At 40.2% G+C, this 26,359-nt stretch overlaps 1 protein-coding gene across 2 annotated transcripts in view; it reads left to right on the plus strand.

Annotated features, from left to right (window-relative positions):
* Positions 1-24,902: 24,902 nt before the first annotated feature.
* The window catches only part of Golim4 (golgi integral membrane protein 4), an 81,648-nt gene continuing 80,191 nt past the window's right edge, over positions 24,903-26,359 (plus strand). For both annotated transcript variants that reach the window (XM_038347188.2, XM_038347189.2), the window contains exon 1: positions 24,903-25,744. In XM_038347188.2, coding sequence (XP_038203116.1) covers positions 25,558-25,744 — 187 coding nt within the window. In that variant the 5' untranslated portion in view covers positions 24,903-25,557. The remainder of the gene's footprint in view (positions 25,745-26,359) is intronic.

The raw sequence follows: 26,359 nt of genomic DNA on the forward strand, positions 1-26,359 counted from the left end.
AAGATTTAGAAAGCAAGTGAACATTTCTTCCTTTGGTTTCTTGAAATAAGCAGGTTTGTTTAATTAGGTTCTGGAACACACCTTACTGCGTGAGTTCTATAAACTATTTCACCATATACTGGTAACTATTGGTATTGCAGTCCAAAATACCACTGCAAAAATCAGTACTCCCAGAAACATGAGAGTAGGTGTGCTAGCTTCATTCCAAAAGAGAAGTGTCTATGCTGGGGCTTCTATTGCTATGCAAATGCATCATTCCAAAAGCAACTCAGGGAGGAAGGATTTGCTTTAGCTTACAGCTTATGCTCCATGAAAGTCAGAACAGGAACTCAAGGCTAAAACCTGCAGGCAGGACAAATTCTTTCATGCTAAAGCCATGAAGAAATGCTGCTTACTGTCTTATTCAGCCTGCTTTCTAATGGCAATCAGGACCACCAAAACAGGGGTGGTACCCCTCACAATGGACTGGGTCCTCCCACATCAATCACTAATTCAGAAAATGCACTACAGACAGGGCTGTAGGCCAATCTTATGAAGGTATTTACTCAACTGTGAGTCATTCTTTCTAAATTACCCTAGTTTGCGTCACATTGACATAAAACTAACCAGCACAGTAAATAATAAAATCTCCAAGATTTTTAGCATGAATATTTTTCGGATGATAAGTAAGTCATGATTTCTTGTTGCATGTGAACACAGTCCTGTCAACAGGAAAGAAATCTATTTGTAGACTTTGAAAAAAATCAGGGTTGAGAATCAGGTGAACAAGATTTCTTTATTGACACTCTGGCATAAGAAGTTCTTGGATGCTTCTCAATGGAGGACTATTCTATGTAAGTATTCTTTCCTTCCAACTCCTCACACATGCTCACTCCAGCAAAGAGGCCTGGATGACTGCTTCAAAATACAATAGTCTGAGAGCAAAAGACGGACTTTATCTGGATTCATTACAAGAGGGAATGGAAAAACAACCACTCCCTAAGGAACAATCCATCATGTCTTGCTGCATGTGAACATGTTACTGTTAAACAGTAAAGATCCCGCATGTGAGGGCTGTTCTTGTGGGACTGAGCAACTGCGGCTCACCACACCCATCTGCGCTCTATGCACTACCATACAGTTCATGAACCAGGCAAGGGGCTGGAGAGTGAAACACATAAGACACACAGACAGAGACACAGGTCATCCTTGATACCAGAATGCCCCAAGAATGTCCCTTTTATTGTGTCCAGAGGCAGCTTATATAGGGATAGCCATGCCCCAGCCAAACACACCAGATACCATTCCCCTGCCATCAGGAGCTCCTTAGGGTCTCATGCTCAGAGCAGCTGTAGGCACTCAGATCAGGGGAAAACAAGTTGTTTACAAGAAATTCAGGATCTGGGGGTTCACAACTCCCAACAAACAACTACTGGATTCTTGGTCTTTTCATTCACAGCTAGCCATTGTTGGATTAGTTGGACTGTAGCCCACAGGTCATCCAAATAAATTACCTTTATCTGCCTATCTATCTATCATCTATCTATCTATCTATCTACCTACCTACCTACCTATCTATCTATCATCTATCTATCTATCTATCTACATATCTATCTATCTATCTATACATATATATATATATTATATGTATAGATAGATAGATAGATATACACATATAGAAGATAGACAGACAGACAAATAGATATGGAGAGAGAGAGTTTTATTCCATAAGTTCTGTCACCCTGGAGAACCATGGACCTGGAGTTATGAGCATATGTGAGCTGTCATGTCTGCGCTGAGAACTAAACTCGGACACTTGACAAGAGCAGCAAGTTTTCCTACCCGGTGACCAATTTCTCCAGTTCAAAAACAAATAACTTTAATAAATTTCTTTAATGTATGTCAAAGGTTGAATTGTTTTGCAGTCTGTCTTTCTGATTTGTGATACATTCTTTACTACGCTACCTTTTCATAGAGAAACACTCTTGATAGCTCTGGACTGAGGCTGTTACTTAACGTCTCAAAGAGAAGGTAGAAAATAAAGCTGGATCAACCAGTAGAGATGTTTTCTGAGTAATAAGCCTCCTTTTCCTATTGCATCTGAAAATGCTATAATCATAGAGAAAAGATTTTTGTGGCCTTTGAAAAAGAAAGCAGGAAGGAAACAAGTGAATGTGAGCCCTTTGACTCTGTGAGGAGTCAATATTTTCAAAGATTTATTTGCTTTTATTCATCTATTAAAATTTTTGTATGAGTGTTTTTCTGCATTCTCTCTCTCTCTCTCTCTCTCTCACACACACACACACACACACAGAGAGAGAGAGAGAGAGAGAGAGAGAGAGAGAGAGAGAGAGAGAGAGAGAGGACATGTAAGCACACTGCTCCACCATGGCCTGCAGAATCCGAAGAGAGCCACAGATCCTGTGGAACTAGTTATAAGCAGTTGTGAGCCACCATGTGCATACTTGTTAATGAAGTGATCCTTGGCAACTATGCTTATGTATGATTTTTAAGGATAAGATTTAGAATACAGTAAAAAAAAATCAATGCCTGTCTAGCAAAGTGGTGGTGGCAGTTGATTTTTCTAAGGTCCATGACCTTATAAGCCCCGGGAAACAAACTGGGTTTCTAGTAGCCAGTATGATTTCCCTTTTCATTGTTCCTTAAGTCCAATTAAACAGCTGTTGGTTACTGCCAACATGTGAATGTCACGAATAGCTCCTTTGCACATATCTTGTCAGGCTGGCCATTGCCATCTAAGTGTTGCAGCTATGTAGGACTGTGTGCTTCCCTCCTTTAGAAGCATGTTTAGTATTTTCTGGTACCATCGGAGGTGGACTACAAAAAAGTGGCTCTCAGATCAGATCTAACTGTAGTTATCTGAGTTATGCATCCTAAATGTGTGGTGTCCAGTGATAGGGGCTTGCTTTCAACCCCTGAGAGGCAACTAAAGGCTGCATAAACAGGGCTGTATTGTTTTATTCTAAACTGTATCCCAAGATCTAGATAAATAAAGTTACAGCCCCCATATAAAGGAAAGTTCTCTTTACAGAAAAGATACAAATCTTATCTATCATAGAAAACCACTACCGGACACAACAAACAGAGATCAAGAGATTTTGGGGGTCCCAGTCCCAATGGGTACATCACATAGCTCCTGTAACTAGGTCTCAGGGAGCATCTTAGAAGATGGAATGGAAAAATGATAAAAGCCAGAATGCCAGAAAGTCTCTGTGAAACAGTGCCTCTTCTAAATAACTACATAAACAGTATCTCCTAGAAATGACTACATAAACCAGATTGAAACAGTAGCAATACCCATGGACATGTTAACTCAGAGGGAAGAAATTCTCTTTCTCAGGGTCCCTCTTCTAGACAAAGGACTACAGATAACTATTGGCAGCTGGGAGGAGAATTAACCTTTCCCACCAATGAGTCCCACTGTTGGTCATCCAATGTAAAATAGTCAGAGTTAGCCGGGCGGTGGTGGCGCACGCCTTTAATCCCAGCACTCGGGAGGCAGAGGCAGGTGGATCTCTGTGAGTTCGAGACCAGCCTGGTCTACAAGAGCTAGCTCCAGGACAGGCTCTAAAGCTGCAGAGAAACCCTGTCTCGGAAAAACAAACAAACAAAAGAAAAATAGTCAGAGTTAACACCATATACACAGAAGCAAGAAAAAGCAGACTCATCAAATTTTATATAGATTTATATATGTGTATGAGTATACATATATATGCAACAAATATAATTTTAAAAGAGACTATCGACCTTAGAATGTAGGAAGCATGGGGAATATTTGATTTGAGAAAGCACAGCTAGATAGGACTGGAAGAAAGAAAGGGAAGAGAAGTGATATAATCTGTTGGGGACTGTGAACCCCCAGACCCTGAATTTCCTGTAAATTGAAAAACTTGTTTTCCTATGCTTGCAGCTGCTCTGAGCAAACAACTTGTTTTCCTGTGTTTGCAATTGCTCTGAGCATGAGAAAAGGGAGTGTTTTCTGGTGGCTTGCAGCTGAAGGATCCCGAGAGTTGGCCATTAAGTCAAGGAGACCCTATATAAGCTGTCCTTGAACACAATAAAGTGGGCGTTCTTGATTCAAGTGGGCTTCTTGGCATTCTTGTTTCAAGGATGACCCATGTCTCTGTATATCTGTGTGTCTCTGTATGTTTCAATCTCCATCCCCTTGCTTGGCTTGTGTAGCACATAATACACAGAGTGTAGAGAAGGCTTTGTGTTACGATAATCGAGTCCAGTTAAAAGCATGTTTAAAGAACAGAGTTCTGAACAAGAGGGAATGAACACTATTAGCTACTGAGCCATTTTTCTTGCTCCTAACAAAAGTCAGTTTAATAAGTCCATTCAATGCATATTTTATAAGCAGTTTTTCTTCAAATTCATCGTTTTGTTAGTTCCTCTCTTAAAGAGAAATGAGCCTATTTCTTACAGGTAGCACAAATACTTTGGTAATGATAAGCCTTCGTTTTTTGTTTCATGTGAATAGGTTACACAAAGGGAAATGAAGCTGAAGCGTAATGAGGCAATTGAACATCATTCCTTCCTTGAGTCCTTGAAAGGAGTAAGTCTAATAAGATTCTTGGATGTACCTCAAAGGCTGGTGCGTTATAAGCGGTCTCTCCTTCCAATTTTCCATGCATTGTTCACCACTGGTACAAATGCTGATATCACCACTTCAAAAAACAATTCCGTGAAACCCGAGATTGACTTTCTTAGATGCACTCCAAAGAGAAGTTAAGTGGAGACAGCAATAACAGTCCACACAAACAATTTCTGAGTAATAAGCATTCATTTCATGTTGGAGATGAACATATCTTTCCTACTGGGTAAAGCAGCCGTATATTAGTGTAGCCTTTTCAAAAGCAAATAGACAGGAAGCAAGTTATCATGTTCTCTTCTTTGACTCCTGGAGAGAAATATGTTTAATGCATTTCTTGAATGTACATCAAATGCTGGCTGTGTTATCAGCAGTCTAACTTTGCAACCCACCACACATTTTTATTGTAGGCAATGAAGTCTATATTCATGATTCAAAAATCAGCAAATTTAAGCCTAAGGATGATATTGTTAGTTGCTCCTCCAAAAAGAGTTAAGTAGACACAGCTCTAACACTTAGCAAAAGAACTGTCTGACTACTGGGGCTTTGGTTCTTGCTATACATAAATACATTATTGACAAAGGTATAAGAAGCCTATTTTAGCATTTTTTAAAGTGGGCAGTTAGAAACTAAATGAATATGCTGCCATCTTTGACTCCATATGCGATGTAGAGTTAATGCATCACCAGGATGACAGTCAAGGAGTGTTTATGTTATGAGAAGTGTCTCCTTCTGGCTCACCATGGGTTCTTTATAGTAAGTAAAAAGAGCATTACCACTCCAAAGAACAGTGCCCCTAGAAGCCTAAGCCTGAGTTTGTCAGTTGCACTCCAACACAGAAGTCTCCTTCTTGGGCACTCTGAGAGAAGTAAAGGCACAGATACTGTGTTAGAAATAACCATTCATAGCCGGGCGGTGGTGGTGCACGCCTTTAATCCCCGCACTCGGGAGGCAGAGGCAGGCGGATCTCTGTGAGTTCGAGACCAGCCTGGTCTATAAGAGCTAGCTCCAGGACAGGCTCTGAAGCTGCAGAGAAACCCTGTTTAGGAAAACCAAAAAAAAAAAGTAATAACCATTCATTTCTTGTTGCATATGAACACGTTACTGTCAAAGGGAAAGGAAATTTTAAGTAGCCTTTGAAAAAGCAAACGGGAAGCAATCAAATCTGGTTGACAAAAGCAATCTTGGTATGTATTGAGAATGCATTCTCTGGATGAGTGTATTACAAATTATCTTTCTTTCCAATTCTCCATGCAGAATAGAGTATAGGAAAATGTCCTATATTTCCACATAAAAGAGCAACACTCACAAAAAATATAGACTGGTTTTATTAATTTCACTCAAAAAAGAAATTAACACCAAAATCCACAACTGGTCAAAGTGCAGAAAATAGGATTTTTTGGAGTTCTCAACCCTAAATGGGATGACTTGATTATATTTGTGCTGTTCAGTTTTATGTCACCTTGATACAAGTTAGCATCATTTAGGAAGAGAGAGCCTTATAGGAGAAAATCCATCCATATATAAAGCAAAGGTAGTTGATTTTCTTCATTGATGATTGATGTGGGAGGGGTCAGCACAATGTGGGCAGTGCTACCCTTGGGCTGGTGGTCCTGGATGCTATAAGATAGCAGACTGAGCACATCACGGGGAGGAAGTCAATAAGCAGTGTTCCTTCATGGTCTCTGCATCAAATCCTGCCTCTAGGTTCTAGGCTTAAGTTCCTGCCCTGGCTTCCCTGGATGATGGAATACAAACTATAAGCTAAAATAAATGCTTTCCTCCCCAACTTGTTTTAGGTCATGTTTTATAACAAGAATAGAAGCTCTAAGACAGCGTTCCTCCTCCCAAACTTAGGGATTTTCAGAGAAGAGAGCTTAGGAAGGTGGTAAGAACCAGAGACGAAAGATAGCTGCATGGTAACAGTGTTTTCCAGGTGCAAAAAGATGCACATATGTTCTTACAGCGATTGTGAGAACATTCATAAGCCCTACAAATATTCAAACCAGACAAAATTGCTGCACAGGATAGGGGCTGGGCTTGTAGTACCATGCCTATCCTAAGAAATTTTGGCATTTTCTGGGAGAAGAAGAGCTAGTTTTCTTTCGTAGTGTGACCCCTAGTAGGTCTAACACACTTCAGCAGTTCCACATGCAAGAGTGTTTGGACAACTCAAATGGAAGTCAATGGGCTAAAAAGGCAGAAAAAGAAAATGAGAACATGAAATTCAGTTGGGTGGTGGGTGAGCGTGGACCTGTGAGGAGCTGAGGGAGATGACTATATAGGATCAAAATTCATTGAATGAACTTATCAAAGAGTTAATGCAAATACCATTTTTTAATTAAAAAAAGCAAATTAGAAGCAAGCACATATGTTCCCTTTACAGGCTTCGATGTGAAAGTTTAGTATGATTCTTGGACATATATCAAAGATAAGCTAAATTTTAGGCAGTCTTTCCTTGTAATTAATCATCATATTACCACTCAAAATCAACTGTCCCATAAGCCCAAGACTGATTTTACGAGTTGTGCTCCCAAAAAGATTTTAAGTGTACAAAGCTCTAAGCTAGAAAATAAATTCTGAGGTATAATCTTTCATTTTGCCTGTATATACAAAGAAAACTATTGCAATCTTAGAGAGAGCAGAGAGACAGGAAAAAAGATGACTTCTTGTCCTTCTTTAAGTCCTGAATAGAAGTAAGTTTCATGGGTTTCTAGGGTGTACCTCAGTAGAGAGCTGTATCCATCTTTCCTTCCAATGCAGCTCACATTTTCATTGTAGGTAAATGAGCATTAGCATTACAAATGAGAAAACAGCACTTGAAGACAGTTAAGTCTGGTGATGCTAGTTTATTCAGAAGATAAGTGGACAAAGATCTAGCAGCTACCAAAACCAGATCCTGAGTAATATGCCTTTATTTCTTGCTGCATTTGATTCCATCCTTTTCAAAGAGAAAAGAAACTTGTTTTAAAAAAAATCAGTCAGAAATCTCTTAAATAGGTTCTGTTCTTTGAGTAAGTGAAAGAATAAATTCAGTGGGTGTGTTGGAAGTATATTAAACAGCGTTATAAGCAGCCTAGACTTTTAGTCCCCCATGCATTTTCACGGTAGATAAAGAGGCCAATGTGAGCATTCCAAAAAGTAATGCTACAGGAAGCCTAAGAATGATTTTCAGTTGTACTCCAAAGAATAAATTAAATGGACAAAACTTTAACCGCTAACAGTAATACTTTTTGAGTAATAAGCCTTCATTTAATGTTATTGTTAAATGTTACAGAAGCCTACTGAGCATTGGAAAACCTAACAGGAAGCAAGTAATATGTTGCCTTCTTGACTTCTAGAAAACAGGGAGTTTAAATTGAAGCATCTCAGAGGGAAGCTTGGGGGTAAACTGTCTTTATTACAATTTACCATCCATTGTTAGCCATAGGTAAAGAGCCAATATCACTCCTACATAGACTAAAATTTCTAGAAGCCTAAAATAAGGTTTGTTACATGCAAGCGAAAAGACGATTAAGTGGTGTATTAATTAATATTCTCTTGCTGTGAGGAGGCACCATGGCCTCGACAACTTGTATAAAAGAAAAGATTTAACTGGGTCTTGCTTATGGTTTCAGAAAGTTAGTCCATTGTCATAGTGGTGGGGAGCATGGTTTCACACAGGCAAGCATGATGCTGTAGAAGTGTCTGAGAACTACATCCTTATCTGTGGGCAGCACTCAGGGAAAGAGAGAAAGATACTTGGACTTTTGAAATCTCAAAGCCCACACAAAGTGAGAGACTTGCTCCGATAAGGCCGCACTCCCTATCTTTCTCATAGTTCCACTCCCTTGTTACTAATCATTCAAATACCTGAGCATACATGGTCATTCTCATATAAATCAGCACAGGTAGACAAAGCTCTAACAACTAGCACAAATACATTCTGTGTTATAAGCCTTTACTTCCTCCTGCATATAAGCCATTATTGTCAAAGAGGAAGAAACCTATTGTGGCCTTTAAAAACCCTCTGACTTCTTAACAAAGACTCTAAAAGCCAGAAGGGTCTGGATAGATGTCTTGCACACTCTAAGAGACCATAAATGCCAGCAAGACTTCTATACCTAGCAAAATTTTCAAATACCATAGACAGAGAAAACAAAGTATTCCATGACAAAATCAAATTAAAAAAACAAAAAACAAACAAACAAACAAAAACCAAAACAAAACATCTATCCAGAAATCCAGCCCTTCTGAAGACACTAGAAGAAAAACTCCACCCCAAGACAATGCCTTAGGCAGGGCAGGAAGGACAAAACAAATCTTTACATAGTGTACAGAAAGATTATCCCAACACCACTATTCATAGAAGGACCTAAAACAGAAAAAAAAAAAACCCAAAAAAGTAGCCTTCATTTCCTCTTTTCTTTTATTTTTGTTATGGCCAAAACACCCTGACTATGCCTGATCTTGTCATTTATTTTATCCTTTATGTGATATTTAATTTTCTTTGCCAGCTTAATGAAGCCAGTAGTGCCCATTTATTTGGCTGCTTTTCTAAGTGTGCCCAAGAGGCACACCCCACCTTGGTACTAGATCAGCAATTGAATTAGTAGGCTGAGGGGGCTCATCTAATGTGGGAACGGGATTAATGAATAAAAGGCTAAGTAGGAAACATTTTCTTCTGTGTCCCATTGTCTTCAAAAACCTCTATCTTCTTTCTAAGACTTGTATGCAGATGGGAGTTTACCCTTCTGTTCTCTCTGAAAGTAAGATATACAGAAAGAAGTAAGGGAAAGGCAAACACCCAGGGTCAAAAGGTAGGTGGGATAATTTAAGCTGCAAAAAGCTGGCTAGAAATAAGCCAAGCTAAGACACAGCATTTATAAGTAAGAATTAAATCTCCATGTGTGATTATTTGGGGACAGGGTAACAATCCCCCAAAGAGTAAAAAATAACCAACAATATTTTGTTGTTCTAAAATTTGGCTAAAGTCAAAAAACATCAGCAACAATCTATATCTGTCATTTATCACTATCTAACATTATCTTTTACCTACCAATCATTTATCTGTATAATCTATCATGTATACATCATCAATCTATCAAATCTATCATATGTTTATGTATCTATATCTGTGTATCTTTGTATATCATCTATATTTAATCTATTGTCTATCTATATCTACTTATGTTTATCTATTATCTAACTGTAATTATCTATATCTATTTGTCGTATATCTGTCTATCATCAAACTATCTATGATTTATCTAGGGAATGATTGATCTTTCTATTATCTATTATCTGTGTATTGATCTGTATATTTAGATAGTTGATAATATCTATCTAACTATATATCATCTAGCTATCTAAAAGATACTATTTACACAATACATTAACTATTCTATATTTAACTACTTGGTTCTAATATTCTACATAAACTAATTGTTTTGCTTTGCTACTTGTTACTATAATAAAACCTTAGGCTGGAAAGCTTGCAAGGAAAATGGGTTTATTGAGTTTATTGTTCTTGCAACTGAAAGTCCAAATATTATCATGCCAGATCTTGTGAAGACCTTGTACCACATCACAATATGTTACAGTTTGGGTAGAAACATATCTGAGGGGAAGAAAACACATCATGAGAGAATGGGAAGAATGAGGGGAATGCTCAGACCTGATGTACTTTTAGCAAATCATTCATAAGAACAAACTGAAGTTCCCATGAGAAGAACTTCAATTTCTTCTGATAACAACTTCCAATGACCTTACATCAGGCTCACCTGCCTGCCTCTTCCATCACTGCTTTGAAGACAAAGATCTGAAGCATATGAAAACTTGAGGAACTAGCCATGCCTGAAGAACTTATTTTGCAATGATAATCTTTCCATGCAAATTGATTCTTTGGGATTATGTTTGTAAGTAGATTGCATTTCATGGATACATTTCTAGAAGGGAAATTCATAAATCAAAAGAGATGAATATTTTATGGTGTTTGAGCAACACTGCCAGCTTGCTCTCCAGAAAATGTGTCCTCATTTAGAGTTCCATTTGAATCCTTATCTTTTGCAAATATTTTACATTAGGCCATACTTAATGCAAACTTTAAAATTATTGGTAAGTGAAAGATTCCTAGTATTACTTTGATTACTAAAGTGATTGAGAAAAATGAGTATTTTTCTGTTGTTTCTCTTATATAATGTATAACTTTTATTAACAGTGTTTTGCAAGCCTATGTAATATTATATAAGATTGTTAAACCTATGTGAATTTTATCTACACAAATGTTTTCTTTTTAAAAGATTTATCTCATACACACACATATGTATCTGCATGCATGTATGTTCATGCCTGATGCCACATGGAATAGAGGAGGGAAGCTGGATACCCTGAAACTGGAGTTATACAGGCAGTTGTAAGGTACCATGTGGCTCTTCATTTGGGAGACCAACAAGTGCTCCTAACTGCTGAACTATCTCTCCAGCCTCACACATGTTTCCTTATGTTTTATTTACATTTCAACTTTATCAGCACTAGGCTGGAGAGAAGGTTCGGGGCTTCAGAGCCCTTGACACACTTGCTGTTTCTTAAATCTAAACCTGTGGCCCAAAACCACCTGTAAGTCTAGCTCAAGAGTGCGGAACACCTTATCCTGGCTTCTACAGGCGTCTGCGCACACATGTACACACACACACAAACACAAACACACACACACACAAACACACACACACAAACACACACATACCCTTGTACACATAATAAACAATAAATATAAAAACCAGATTCACCCTCTTTTCTCTGCAGAATTTTAATATTTATTCATTGTTGTCTCCTCATTTTAGCATTTATTTTGAGTGGGTCTGTTTTTGTGATTAAGGTGGTAATGTTCAGCATGAGTAAAAAACAGATTCCACCTCATTGGCAATGTCTGTTGATCAAGCAGAAATTTATTCATTGTCACATGTCAGGCACAAGGCTAGATAGGACTACTCAAGGCAGATGTTGGAATAAGTATTAAATTACATTTCAAATTATTTGAAAAGTGCACTTGACTGAATTTTAGGATGAATACTGTGGCTAGAATTTGAAATGCTCCCGACAGGTTCATATTCTAAACACCTTGTTCCCAATGGGTGTGTATGGAAACTCTGTAATCTAAACGGATCACTGGGGATGGGCCTTTGAAGACTATAGCGAGGCAGCAACTTTCAGTTCAGTTCTGCTTTCTGATCCACTTCCATGTGTTGCCACTATGTACCGAGACACTCTGTCAAGCCTTCTCCACTCTACTGGGACCATCTGAAACTGCACACTGAGTTATGTCCTTGGTATCTTACTTGACTTCAATTAGCTGCTTTTTCCTAGCAACCAGGAACATAACTAATACAATGAGAGAGAACGGGGAAGAGGAAAATGTATGGAGTAGTAGCCTAGGTGCGAGGAACCGTCCCTGTTTTATGTATGTTGTGGTATCAGTTAATTCCTCATAGAAAACAGGTCTCTATAACAAAAGATATGCTCAATAATGTTAAAACTGCAAGTGAGATTAATCCATTATTAATTAGGAACTGAGAGGATTTGCACAGGTTACTGATAATATTAAAACTTTTATCCCTTCATAGAAGTGTCTCAATGTCTTACGATTAAAAAAAAGTACTTATCAGATTGTTCATACAGATACACATTGCAGTTTTCACATTAACGCGGTGGAACATTTGCATACATTGCACAAGAAAGAAGTATCACCTGATGATTTTCAGAGCCCAGTCGCTGCTTCAAAGCAGACCTGGTTACTGTTCTTTAATGGAAACGTAGGGCAGATTCTGTCTTTGTCTTTTTGATACTGTCACTCACTTATGCCCAAAACTGGGTATATGTATTTAACGAAACTGAATAAATACAAGTGTCCAAGACTTTAGGCCATTAAGGAAACTTTTTTTTCACTTCTTTTAGTATATATCTTCAGTTAATTTCTTGTTAATAGTCTTGAAATGACTTCCTGTAGAGCTTCTAGCATAAAACAAAACTCAAGCCATACCAGAATGATCTATACATTGTACTGTTCACTTCTTAAAACTCTTATTTTGTTTCCATTTTTTCTTGGTTTCTTATTAATTAAAAATCATTTTTATACATTGCATTCTGTTCACAGTTCTTGCCCATTTCCTCCCAATCATCCCTTCCCCTGCCCCCATTCAAACTCCATACCTTGTTTCTCACTCTCTTAAGAAAACACACAGGAAAAATTTTATGAAAGGAGTAAAACAAATGAACAAATTAACACATAAACAAACAAAGGCAGAGAACATGAACTGCAAACACACATACACACAGAACCCACAAAAACACAAAATCTGAAACTATAAAACACAAGCAAAAGACCAGGAAGGTAAAAAATAAAAACACATGCCTAAACAAAGCACTATGAGCTAAAATTTCTCCCAAATACCATTGAGTTTGCTCAGTGTTGACCATCTACTGCTGTGCATGGTTAATATTAGATATTAACCTTCTACTGGATGTATAATTAGTAACCTTTTGTTGCCATTCTGTAGCTGTCACTTTGTCCAGATGCTTTTGTGCCATGCAGAAGCTTTTTTGGTTTCATGAGACCCCATTTATTAATTGTTGGTCTCGGTGGTTATGTTTTCAATGTCACATTTGGAAACTTTTTCTTGTGCCTATGAATTCAAGATTAGTTCCCACTTTCTCCTCTACCAGATTCAGGGTATCTGGCCTAATGTTGAGTTCCTTGATCCATTTGGAGAGGGTGTGTGTGTGTGTGTGTGTGGCATGCACACATGTGTGCATGATGTGTTTTCATATGGAGCTAAGAACTGTCCTTTAAAGATCACTAAAGAACTCTGCTAGAGTTTTGAAGGGAATTGCATTGAATCTGTGGATTTTTTGGGGTAGATTACTGTTTTCATTTTGTTAATCCTGCTGATCCAAGAGCATGGGGGATCTTTAGATCTTCTGATATCTTCCTCACATTTTTCATCAACATCTTAAAGTTTTTATTATATAAGACTTTGACTTCTTGGTTAGAGTTACCCCAAGTTATTTTATATTTTTTGATGCTATTGTGAAAGGTATTGTTTCCACAAGTTCTTTCTAAGTCTATTTGACTTTTATATATACTGATTTTGTACTGATTTTCTCTTTTTTCTTTTCTTTTCTTTAAAGTTAATTTTTTCTCCTGGTACATTGCTGAAAATGTTCATCAGCTCTGGGAGTTTCTTGGTGGAATTTTTGTTGCCATTTAGATATATATTGATATCATAAATATCTACATAAAGACATTTTGACTTTTTTCTTTTCAGTTTGTATTTCCTTGATCTCCCTCAGTTGTCTCACTTCCCTAGCTAAGCCTTCAAGTATTATATTAAATATGTTTATAGAGAGTGGGCATCCTTGTCTTCTTCCTGATTTCAGTAAAAATGCTTTGTGTTCCTCTTCATTCACATTGATGCTGGCTGTGGGCTTGTTATAAACTGCCTAAAATATATTAACACTGAGGTATATTCCTTGTATTCTGAATCTTTCTAGGACATTTATCATGAAGAGTTGTTGGATTTTGTTTAAGACTTTTTCTGCATCTAGTGAGATGATCATATGATTTTTGTCTTTCAACCTTTATGTAGTGGATTGCATTTATCAATTAACGTATGATGAACCATTCCTGTATCTTTGGAATGAAGCCTACTTTATTGTGGTGTATCATCTTTTTGATGTGCTCTTGGATTCAGTTTGCCAGTGTTTTATAGAGAATTTTTTTTTTTTTTTTGGTTTTTCGAGACAGGGTTTCCCTGTAGTTTCTAGAGCCTGTCCTGGAACTAGCTCTTGTAGACCAGGCTGGCCTTGAACTCAGAGATCCGCCTGCCTCTGCCTCCCGAGTGCTGGGATTAAAGGCGTGCGCCACCAGAATTTTTAATTATATTTTCATTAGAAAACCTGATTTGCACTTCTTTTTGCTTTCTTGGGTCTTTGTGAGGCTTCAGTATAAGGTTAATTGCGGCCTCATATAAAGAATTGGGACAGTCTCCTTCTGTTTCTATTTTGGGGAATAATTAAAGGGTATTGACATTAATATTTTTGAAGGTCTGGTAGAATTTTGTGCTGAATCAAATTATTTTGTTTGGGTAACTTTTAATTACTGCTTCTATTTCACTAGGAGTTATATGCCTCTTTAAATTGTTTATCTTGTCTTGATTTAACTTTTTGTTGCATCCTATATATCAAGAAAGGTATTAATTTCTTTTAGGCTTTTCAGGGGCTTTCCAATTTAGTGGAGTATAGATTTTTTTTAAGTATATCCCCTGGATTTCCTTGATGTCTCTTATTATGTTCCTCTTTTTGTCTCTAATTTTTATTGATTTGGATCTTATTTCTCCATCTTTTAGTTAATTTGGCTAAAGGTTTATCTATCTTATTGATTTTCTCAAAGAAACAATTCTTCCTTTTATTGATCTCTGTGTTTATTTTTGCCTCTATTTTATTTATTTCTCATCTCATTATTTGATTATTTCTTGCTGTATACTCCTATGGGATGTTAATTCTTTTTCTTTAAAGTCCTCAGGTGTGTACTGCTGTTGTTAATACAAGACCGCTCCAGCTCTCTGTATAGGCACTTAGTGCGGCGACTGCCTCTTAGAACCTCCTCCATTGTGCTCCGTAGGTTTGGGTACATTGCGTTTTACTTCCACTCATTTCTAAAATGGCTTTAATTCATATCTTTAGCTATTTCATTCAGTGGTGAGTTGTCCAATTCTTCATGAATTTGCAAACGTTCTGTTGCTGTTGATCTCCAGCTTTGGTCCAAGGTGATTAGAAAGGCACTTAGATGACATAATTTCGGTATTTTTATATTTGTTGAGACTTTCTCTGTGTCCAAGTATGGGGTTAATTTTGGGGAGCGTTTGACGAACTCTGAGAAGAAGAAATACTCTTTTGCGTTTGGGTGAAATGTTCCTCTGTAAATATCTGCTAGAACCACTTGATTTATGACATTATTTAACTCCAACATTTCTCTGTTTAGCTTTTATCTTGAAGACATGTCAATTGAGAAGAACTGGGTATTGAATTCACCCACTAGAACAGTATGGAAAAACATATGATTTCAGCAGTGTTTTTCCTATGAACTGGGGTGCCCATGTATTTGGTGCATATGTGTTTATAATTGCAATATTCTCTTCATGGATTTCTTTCCTTGGATAAGTATGTAATGTCTTGCCCTATTTGGTTCTCAGTCTTTTTTCTCATGTGTGAAAATGGCTTCAACGGTGCTTCTTGGGTCCATTTCTTTGGAATGTCTTCCCCCCATCTTCCTTTTACCCTGAGGCAATGTCTATCCTTGTTGACAAGGTGTGTTTTTTGGGTGCAACAAAAGAGACAGGGCCAGTTTTCTAAACCAATCTGGTAGTGAATGTCTCTTGTTGAATATTTTTTTTTTTTTTTGTGCTCTGACCCGGATTTCTTCTTACTCGATTCCTAGTATTTGTAGATTTAGTCTTTTAATGGTGTCCCAAAGTTTTGGGCTTGGAATTTTTAGATTTAAATTTTTCTTTGCTTGAGGTGTCCATTTCAACTACCTTGTCTTCAGCCCCTGAGATTCTTTCTTCCATTCTCAGTGCCTACTGCTACTGAGGGTTACTAAGTTCTACGGAGATATATTGTTCTAGCTGGTAATGTTTTTGTTTTGTGTCTAGGCATCTGGGATTGGGATGATTGTCGTGTTGGGATGATTAAGTGTTGGTATCTTATGATGTCTTTCTTGAGTGGGTGCTCTATTTCTTTGTTGCTCATGCTTTCTTTGGATCTTAGGAAAGAGTGATGGCTGTGGTTTGCCTGGTAGGGAGCGCTTCTTCAGGTCAGTGGGTAGCTGAGAGAAATAGAGCATGAGAGGAGCTTCAGGAAAGACCTAAGGTGATGGGGTTCCATCCTGGAGGCAGAATCCCCAGATCTGGAGGTGCATTAGAGAGAGGGGGATCTTGCATGCAGGTGTGGTAAGGCAAAGAATTTGCTTTATTTGGTGAGACAGGGGTGAAAGGACCAGGAAGCTCTGTGTATGAACCAAGAGTTGGCGACTCCAGTGGATGGAGCTAAGGTGGAAGGAGGGAGGTTGTTATTGGCCTGAGCAAGAGATCATAAAACAGGACAGCACGGATATTGTGATTCACCTGCCTGAGTCCCTGGCAGTGGTGGACACTGAACATCTAGAGTAGAAAGTGTTTCTGGGGAAGGAAGCTAAAGGGGATGAACTAGAAGGAGTAGGCTAAAAGAGTGCACTGAGATTAGGAAAGCGGAGTCCACACTAAGGTTTGCTGGAGTCACCAGGGGATGGAAGTGGGCATAGAGGAGAAGCCCCTGCAATCAGTCTGCTATAGAGCTAGGGACACACCCAGGAGATTGTACTGGAGGACAGGAAGGAGAGTAGCAATTGCCTTCCTGAGTCCAGGTCCAGAGTCATCCATGGCAGACATGAGGTAGAAAGTGTCTCTCAGTATGGGCAGCTGACACAAAGGAACAGGGACACCTTAGATTGAGTAAATACAACACATGATATCATTAATCTGTCCAACTCTACTTACTACTAACTTCTTTCCCCAAGTCAACAAGCATGTCCTATAAACCAGTCAAAAGCAAAAGGAAAAACAATGGGAAAATATCATAAAGAAAACCCCAAACTTTCTTTTAAGCTAATGTCTTCCTGAATCCATATGCAGTTTTCTCTCCTTTCAGTCAAAATCTTGAAGGTAGGGCCTCTGCTACTCCAACCTTACAAACCTTGAAATCTTTAAACTTTTTATTCCTCAACCCATTTTTATTGTCTGTATCGTCCATAGATTTAGCTTTGTGATTGTTTTAAAAGGCATAATTTTTCTTTCCTGACAGCAATACACCCACCCCCTTTCTCTCTACACAACCCCTTTGTATTTTTACCTACTTCTTTTCCTCTTCCTTTCTTTTTGTATTTTATATATATTGTGTGCATTGACATGCATGTACCGTGGTGACTATGTGGTTACAGAGGGCAGTTATTGGGAATCAATTCTTTCTTCCCACTGTGTAAGTCCTGCGGATCAAACTCTCATCATTAGACTTGGTCTTAAGAGTATTATTTCCTTTCTGCATCATCTTGTTGACCCTCTCCCTTTTTCTCCATGTCTGACATGCCTTTACCTCACTAGCTTGCAATGTAAGTGAATAATTGCAGGGCATAACTTCAACAAAGCAACTCACTGGTTTAAAGGAGGGTCTTCTTTATACTGGGTGAACAGGTATACGAAGACCACTGTCCAGAAGACCACCGTCACACAAACTAAAGTCTGTACTTTTTCTGTCTGATAACAGATCATGTAACTTCACTCTCTGTTTTAGTTGTGTGATACAAAGGACCAGGGACACCTTAGAATGTGCAAGGAAGAAATTTGGGAGTGAAAAAAAATGAGTTGTTTCTGTAGAAATTCAGACAAATGCTTTGAAAGCGCCACAGAACTGGCAACCTAGAGAAAAATCACAGTCAAATAAGGTGAAAAGTAAGACTACAAAAAGGATAATATTTGAAATCTGGCTTCAATTTCACTGAAATTGCCTTCCTAGGGACTACTCCAGAAAGCTACAGCTAGAATTTGTGAGTTCACACTATGATGGAAAAAGCTAGGCTGAGGTTTAGCTAATGATGGATTCAGACCTGCAAGCAAAGACTTGGCCTCACATTAAAGGAAAACTTAATGAAAGTACACATATATGTTCTAAGGTGTCTGAATGTCACTTTAATGATCTTTGGCTTTCACTGACTCTAATTAACCAACTGTTAGTGCTAATTGTCATGCCTAAGAGGCCGCCTTTCCCAGGAGTCCAGATTGCACCGTGAGGCCACTTCTGCTTTGGTTCTTTTTCCTTGAACGATTAAAATTCCAAAATTTTCAATACAGCATTAAAGATAAAAGCCCCACACCTGAAAGTTCCCTGCAAAAGAGGACCCCACTTCATTCTGTCTCTGCATCTACCACTTCCCTTTAGTCCCTCTTCCACATGTCACACACAGTAGCTATTTTGAAAAAATTGAGATGTAATTACTAAAAATATCGCTCCATATATTGCAATCCAAGAATTAAAAGTCCAGCTTTTATAAATATAAGTCACCTGTGAATCACACATTCACAAGTGGAGAAAAGAAACTCAGTTAGAGAATAGCATTAGCACTTTAGTTGGCAAGTTGAGCTTAATTTTTAAAATAGGTGTAGATTTCCAGAACAATCTAGATATGGATAGATGCCACTATAGCTTTTAGTTAGATTTTGAGTCAGAATATTTGCTTCCATCTTGATCCCTGTGGGTTTTCTGTAGAGCACACAGGAATATTCTTTTTATTTCATAAACTCTAATACTAATTGTCTTAATAGTTACTGACTTATTCATGATATGGCAGGTAATGTGTGACTACATAATGAGGCTTGAACCTGGCGCTGTGCATCTCAAGCCACCTTACAAATGCTCCTAAGGATCTTTACAACTGGCAAGGAGCATTTTCGGGGACTCAGCTGTACCACTCAATGGAAAAATAAAAATAAAAAAACCCAATGACATCTTGAAATTTGCAGGCAAATGGCTGGAACTATAAAAAAACATCCTGGGTGAGGTAACCCAGACCCAGAAAGACAGACATGGTATGTACTCGCACATTAGTGTGCTGTGGGACAATGATCTTTTATCCTGTCACTTGTATTATTTTTAATAAAACACTGATCGGCCAGTATCCAGACAGGAAGTAGAGGCAGGGCAATGAGAACAGGAGAATTCTGGGAAGAGGAAAGGTCAGTCTACAGTCGTCACCCAGACACAGAGTAAGCAAGATATGACTTCCTCACTGAAAAAGGTACCAAGTCATGTGGCTAACACAGACAAAAATAATGGGTTAATGTAAGAGATAAGAATTAATTAATAAGAAGCCTGAGCTACTAGGCCAACCAGTTTATAATTAATATAGGCCTCTGTGTATTTCTTTGAGACTGAACAACTGCAGGATGGGGTAGGGGGCACAGAAACCCCAATCAACATAAGTGGATATTAGATGTAAAGCCAAGGACAACCAGTCCACAACCCCAGAGAAGTTAGGTAACAAGGGGAACCATAAGAGTGACATATATGGATCCACCTTGGAAGGGGAAACAGATAAGATCTCTTGGGAAATTAGGAGGAGTTGGGGAGAAGGGAAAATAGAAAAGGATGGGGAGAGGAGAATAGGAGGGAGAAAGAGAACATTAGGGAATGAAATGCTCAAGAAGGGGAAGACAGTGAACTAGAGAGAGGAAAGAGATATCTTGATTGAGGGAGGAGTCATTAAAGGGCTAGAGAGAAACAGCACTATCGAAAATTTCCAGGAATCTACAGAGATGACCCCAGCTAAGACTCTGAGCAACAGTAGAGAGAACACCTAAACTGACTTTCCCCAGTAATCAGAATGATGACTGCCTTAATTGTCATCATAGGACTTTCAACCAGCAACTGATGGAAGCAGATACAGGAAAGCACTGGGCCAAGCTACCTGAGACCAGCCCAAGAGAGGGAGGAGCAATAATATGAGCAAAGGAGTCAAGACCATAATGGTGATACCCACAGGAAAAGCCACTCTGAGTTAGTGAGAGCTCACTGATTCTGGACTGATAGATAGCTGGCGAAGCAGCATAGGACCAAATTAGACCCACAGCATGTGGGGGTTAGTTGTGAGTCTTAGGCAGTCTGCGGTGCCACTGGCAGTAGACCAGGATTTATCCCTCACGCTTAAACTGACATCTAGGAGTTCATCCTTTTTGGAAGGATACCTTGCTCAGCCTAGATATAGGGAGGAGGGCCTTGGTCATTCCTGGAAGTGATGTGTCAGTCTTTTTTGACTCCTCATGGGAAACCTTACCCTTTCTGAGGAGTGGTTGGGGGAGTGAGGTGGGGGAAAGGTGGGAGAAGCAGGAGGAGGGGAGGGAGTAGTAATGGGGGTAGCTGTGTAAAATGTAAAAAGATTGTATTTAAAAATTCTTAATAATAATAAAAAGAAACAGTCAAGCCCTATGTTATAAAATCATTGCTTCTCTTTTCTCTAGTTCTTGGTTATAGTAATAGAGTTTAGCTTTTTATCGCATTTTTCACAATGTTCTTTGTGCATGTTGGGGTGAGGCGGGATGTATGTATCTGGGTTCCATAGTGTACATGAAGAGGCCAGGGGACAACTGTAAGTGCCAGTCCTCCTCTTTCACCATTTCAAAACAGGGTCTTGTTTTTGTACCTGCCAAAGCCAGGTTAAGCCTGTGAGCTGGGAACTTCCTGTCTCTACATGCCAACTCAGTGTAGGAGTGCAGATCCTAATGATTTTATATAGGTTCTGGACACCAGAGCTCAGTACCTAATGCCTGCATGAGAAATGCTTTAATCCACTGAGCAATCTTTCCAGTCCTGTCTGCTATTGAGAAGGACTCACCTTATGAGAACTGATTGCCCATTTACTCTTTTGCCCTCTTTTAGCTCCTCACACAGTTAAAAATCGCATAGATAGCCACTTAGTACACAGGCCCAAGGAAGGCACCAAGACATGCCAAGTGGAGTAAATGATTTAGTTATGCCCCGGGCACATGCCTACCTTCTTGCTTCATTAATCTACTGACACTTACTTCCAGGTCATTAAAGAAACCTTGAGAAAAAGGAGTTTCAACGTATTTCTCACGTAACCCTCAAAATGGCAGAGTGCCCTTATTCCTAGAACAGGTCTTAAAGGTGACAAGAAGTGAGGTGGATGTACTAATTAGGAGTCAGCAAATGGGTGAAGTGGAAAAAAAATGAGACACAGGGTGCAAGTTCCTGTAAGAAACAGAGGAGAGTTCTTTCTGTAATTGTTACGTGACACAGTACAAACTCTGAGTTATTGACACTTTAAAGCCATTTTACATTTTGTTGATGGGACTATCCATTGTTTATTTACTGTCCTAGTATTCTCTATCTGTTGTGATAAAGACTCTCCAGCCAATAGCAACTTTGGGGAAGAAATGGTTTATCCTTCCAGGTCATAAGCCATCACTGAGGGAAATCAGGGAAAGAACGTAAGGCAAAACCCGTAACGGGGCTCTGCTTGCTGCCTTGCCAACTGGCTCGTGATTAGCTAGCCATCTTACCCAAGACAATCTCTGTTGGGATGCTGCAGTCCATATGGGCTGCACTGTCCTACATCAATTATCGATAGAGAAAATCCTCCACAAACCTGTTCACACTTTAATAGATGTTCCTTTCAGATGGCAAGTTTCCAATTAAACTAGCAAATGTGAATGCTAGAAGTTGAGCCCCCTGGTTTGCACATGCTAGATGAGTATCCCAACCACAGCCCATAGCCTGAGCTCATCATTTCATAGTTGAATACTCAGCACTCATTTGGATGTTGTTTCTCCACTAAGTTAAAATATATTGAGTTTTATTTGTAGTAAAGGTATTTCAATACAAGTTTTCATGAAAGCTGATTGCTCAATCTACATTAATAATGTTAATTAGATTGTTCCAAATTATGCATCACCTGCTTATGTCTTAACTTTTTAACTTTTTCTTAACTTCCCCTTTTTGGAACATAAGCAAATTTGAACATCTTCCTTTGAGTCAGAGAACATGCTAATGTTTTCAAATGCTATCTTAACTCTTCTAGGATGTCAGGTTCTGGTTGTCTTTTTCCTGTCTAGAAACAAATGGTACATGGGAGAAATCCCTGGGTATTTGTAATTTCCAAATTGTATGCACACACTGTGAAATATATAATGTATGGATATTTAATTACAAAAGGTTGTTCTTTTAAATATTAAAGAAACAAAATAAAATAAAACTAACAACAGTCCTTTCCAGACCAGTGTAAATAGCTCATATATTATAAACTCTACCCAAAGGCAGTGCTATGTAAATTTAATTTATAGGCCCTGAATGCCTCCCATGTTAGCTACTCAAAAGTGCTATACTTATATATTCAAGAATCCAGAGGCAATGTTCACCTTGAAAATGTAATATTAAAAAGACACTGCCATTAGTGACTTTATGTTCTCCTGAAAACCCTTCTTGAATTTGAAATAATGGATAAGTTGATGTAATAACTTCCTTCTCTTTCAAATTTTATGACTAAAATATTGAGTTGTGTTTTATGGCCTTGATTTATTAGATTCTGTAGAATCAGTTGTCTGCTGTAGGCAAAGGAGACCTCAAGAAACTCAAATGAAGCTGAGGCTCAGAAGTCCGAGGCTTAAAATGAATGATCGTGAATTCATGTATCATGTAATTTGTTGAGTGGACTTACCATGCCTCTCTACCATAACATTCTTCTGTGTGTGCATGCGTGTCCACAAGGAATCTCATGTTCGAGTCCAGGCTAATATTGCTGCTGAAAATTTCATTTCCTTTGGGGAAGTTTGCACAGGAATCTTTCACAGCTTATGAGCGAATTGAGTTCCGAGGGACTCTAAAGGAATCCTACTAATTACTTTCAATTTCTGTGAGTAAAACAGAAAGAGGAAGCCTTAAACAGTGATAAGGCCCCTAAGACTCGTGTCTGTGAGAGTATACCAAGACCATGGAACAAAACTTAGCTTCTTTAGTCTATTTTCTTTTTAAATTGGGCATTTTTTTCCTTTTTCCTGAGACTGGGGATTGAACTCACTGTCAACTACATGCTAGGTTAAGTGTCCTAACAATAAGCTGCCATCCCTACATCTATTTTTTCCACTTTTGATTTGAAACACGGTCTCTCTAATTTCATCCGGACCGACCTTGGAATCCTGTTGTCTTGATCTCCCCAGAAGCTGGTTTGTACCACCAGGCCTGGCATAGATTCACATTTTAAATGAATATAGTTCTTGATGACATGTTTAATTGGAATGATGACTTGGTTTCTACAGAACAAGATGAAATGGGTAAGATTCTGATTGGTTCTCCTGTTGTGAGCAACTTCCTTTTTATAAGACCTAAAAAGTCCTAGAACTATTTAGAGTCAGCATGGTCACATTTGGTTTCTTTGTTTCCAGCATGTAGAATGAATGTCCTGGGCTATCAGTGTAAGCGTTTTGAAAACTGTGATGTGATTTTTTTTATTAGCTAAGTGCACATACCAATCCTGCTTATGTTTCACGATGAGATAAATGCCCCAGTCTGCCTGTGTGGCTCTTGTTAACTGATGATTTCAGAGTTGACCTAAAAACATCCAGGACAGGGACTGTCTTTAAAATGAACCTGGCATAAGCAGATCTTCCTTCATCTTAAACATTCGTTCCCCATAATTGATGGTGATGACAAAAACCCAGTCAGGGTATCACGAAAATTATGCAGAATGTAATAAGTGCTACCGCACTACTGATTCTTCTCAGAAATAATGCATTGCCCTTAGAATTCAGGTCAAGAGAGGAAACAAAATTATCATTTATGCGTAACCTCAATTCCACACCCCCTCTCATTACATGGAAGAAACAAACGCACCATGGATTTCTTAGAAGTGGTTTGGATAGAAGTGGTTTGGAGTTATTATGTTTGTCTAACTTCTCCAGTTACGGTCTTTTGTTGGCCTCGAAGATGTAATTTTAAAATGTAACTGATGTATTTCTGCCACCATTACGAGAAATACACATAGCAAAATGAATGCATACTCATTTCAGCCTGTAAGAATTGTTTTTAAATTATTCCATTTGAAGCCAGAGGAAACATATGAGATCATTTCTTTCCCTCTGCCAACAAAGTGATTTCCCCATCCCACGAGGACAGTCAAGTGAGTTTCAGGGCTCCAGCTTGCTTCCTATCATCTATGAAGGCAGGCTAATCTCCCTGATGGGAGAAGTCTCAGTAGGTAGCCCTGGGGAGATTGTGCCTATTTTGCAAAGAACATTGTGTCTACAACCTGAGCTCATTCTGTAGGCTAAGAAGTGAGCAGGATTTAGCAGAGTGCATGCCCTGCTGTTTGCTGTCTTCCGTGTGTGTAAGCGCTGTATTCTTTCTCCACGTGCATTCCAAGTGCTGGGACACACATGCACACACGTGTGCACACGTGCCCAATGATCATCCCCAAGCCTCAGGCCAGGACAAGTCCCCAGCACTCCCAGGACGACTCCTCCGCCTATCCCCACCCACCCGGACTCCACGTGGGCGCACCCAGGCGCCAGGCGGCCGCGCGGCCCACGGAGCCCAGGGCCTGCCCGGAGCAGAGAGGGAAGGCGCGGCCCGGGGCGGGACAGACAAAGCTTGCGTCCAATGGAGCCCAGCATTGGCTCCCCGAAAGGAGGGAGCGGCGGCTCGCGCGGGCCCAATGAGCTGGGAGCCCGAGTGGGACTTCCTCCCGGAATCCCGTTGGCCATGATAGCGGGGCCGTGGGTGACACGTAAGTTGGGTGGGAGGTGGCGGACCGCTGGAGCTGCCAGATCAGTGACACCGGCCCACCGGCCCCCACCTAACCCGACCAGAGCAACCTGTCCCCATCTCTACACCATCCCAGGAGGACCTTGCGCGGGGACGCCGCGGGGAGCCAGGTCCCTTTGTTGGGCGCGCGTCCCCTACCAGTGGTAGCGACAAAGTCCAGCCAAGGGAGCCGGCGCGAGGGGCGGGGACAGTCGGTGGGGACGGCGAGGCCAAAAAGTGTGGAGGAAGGAAAGCCGGGTAGGCGGTGCGTGGGGACCGGCGGCAAGGGCAGCGGACTCTGAAGTATGCAAAGGGACCCCACGCGGGCCCAGCCACTCGCGGAGATCCGACGTCAAAGAAGTTTGGTTGCCGCTGCTCGGGTGGCGTCGATGGCCTGGCGCACCGCCGCGCGCGGGGGCTGAGCGGCCGCCTCTTCCCCTCCGGCCCCGCTTTTGTGTCTTGCGTCTTCTGCTCATGCCGAATCCGGCTACTTCCCGCGGTGGCCGCTGCTGAGCCGCCCGACTCAGCCGAGGACCGAGGACACGACGGCGCCCGCCGCCGCCGCAGCGCGGGGCGCAGGAGGGACTATGGGAAACGGGATGTGCTCCCGAAAGCAGAAGCGGATCTTCCAGACGCTGCTGCTACTCACGGTGGTCTTCGGCTTCCTCTATGGTGCGATGCTCTACTTGGAACTGCAGACCCAGCTGCGCAAAGCCGAGGCAGTGGCGCTCAAGTACCAGCAGCACCAGGACTCACTCTCTGCCCAATTGCAAGGTACGGTACGGTACAGTTAAGGGGACACGCGTGGCCAACTCCGCTCCGCGCTAGTGCTGGGCTGGGAAAGTAGCTTGGCTTGGCAGGTACCACCCAGTGACCTCCGGAACAACAGCCCGGGGCTGCTGGCCTCTGGGTGTGTTGTGGAGAGGTGACAGCCAGGTTTTCCTTCTTCCTCTTTGAAAAAAATCCCAGCCCATGGTCCTGCCTGGCTTGGGGGTGGGGGGAATGTGTGCATACAACACAGGGTATTTTACCAGAAGCACTTGTCAAAGGCCCAGCTGCATTCTGGGCAAATAGCCCTCCTGCCACATCTGCCAACTCTTTCCCAAGAGGCAAGCTCTGGTTTGTAGATATGGAGAGTTGCACACACTAACTGGTTCTCCTTTTCAAGAATAAAAGGGGGGGGGGTGGTGGCAGTGCCCTAGTGGCCCGTGAATGGAACTGGCTATCTTGTATTGTTATTATTATGCTGGTTTAATAGGTAATTTGAGAAACGTTGGGCATGATGGAAAAGTGCACACTTTAAAAGGGTGTCTTCTTTCGGAGGCCTTTAGGTGATCACAGAGCTCTGTGCGTGGGTATGCTTGAATGCACACGCGTGTTTTACAGTTA

Source organism: Arvicola amphibius, chromosome 11, assembly GCF_903992535.2.
Source record: "Arvicola amphibius chromosome 11, mArvAmp1.2, whole genome shotgun sequence".
Lineage (NCBI taxonomy): Eukaryota > Metazoa > Chordata > Mammalia > Rodentia > Cricetidae > Arvicola > Arvicola amphibius.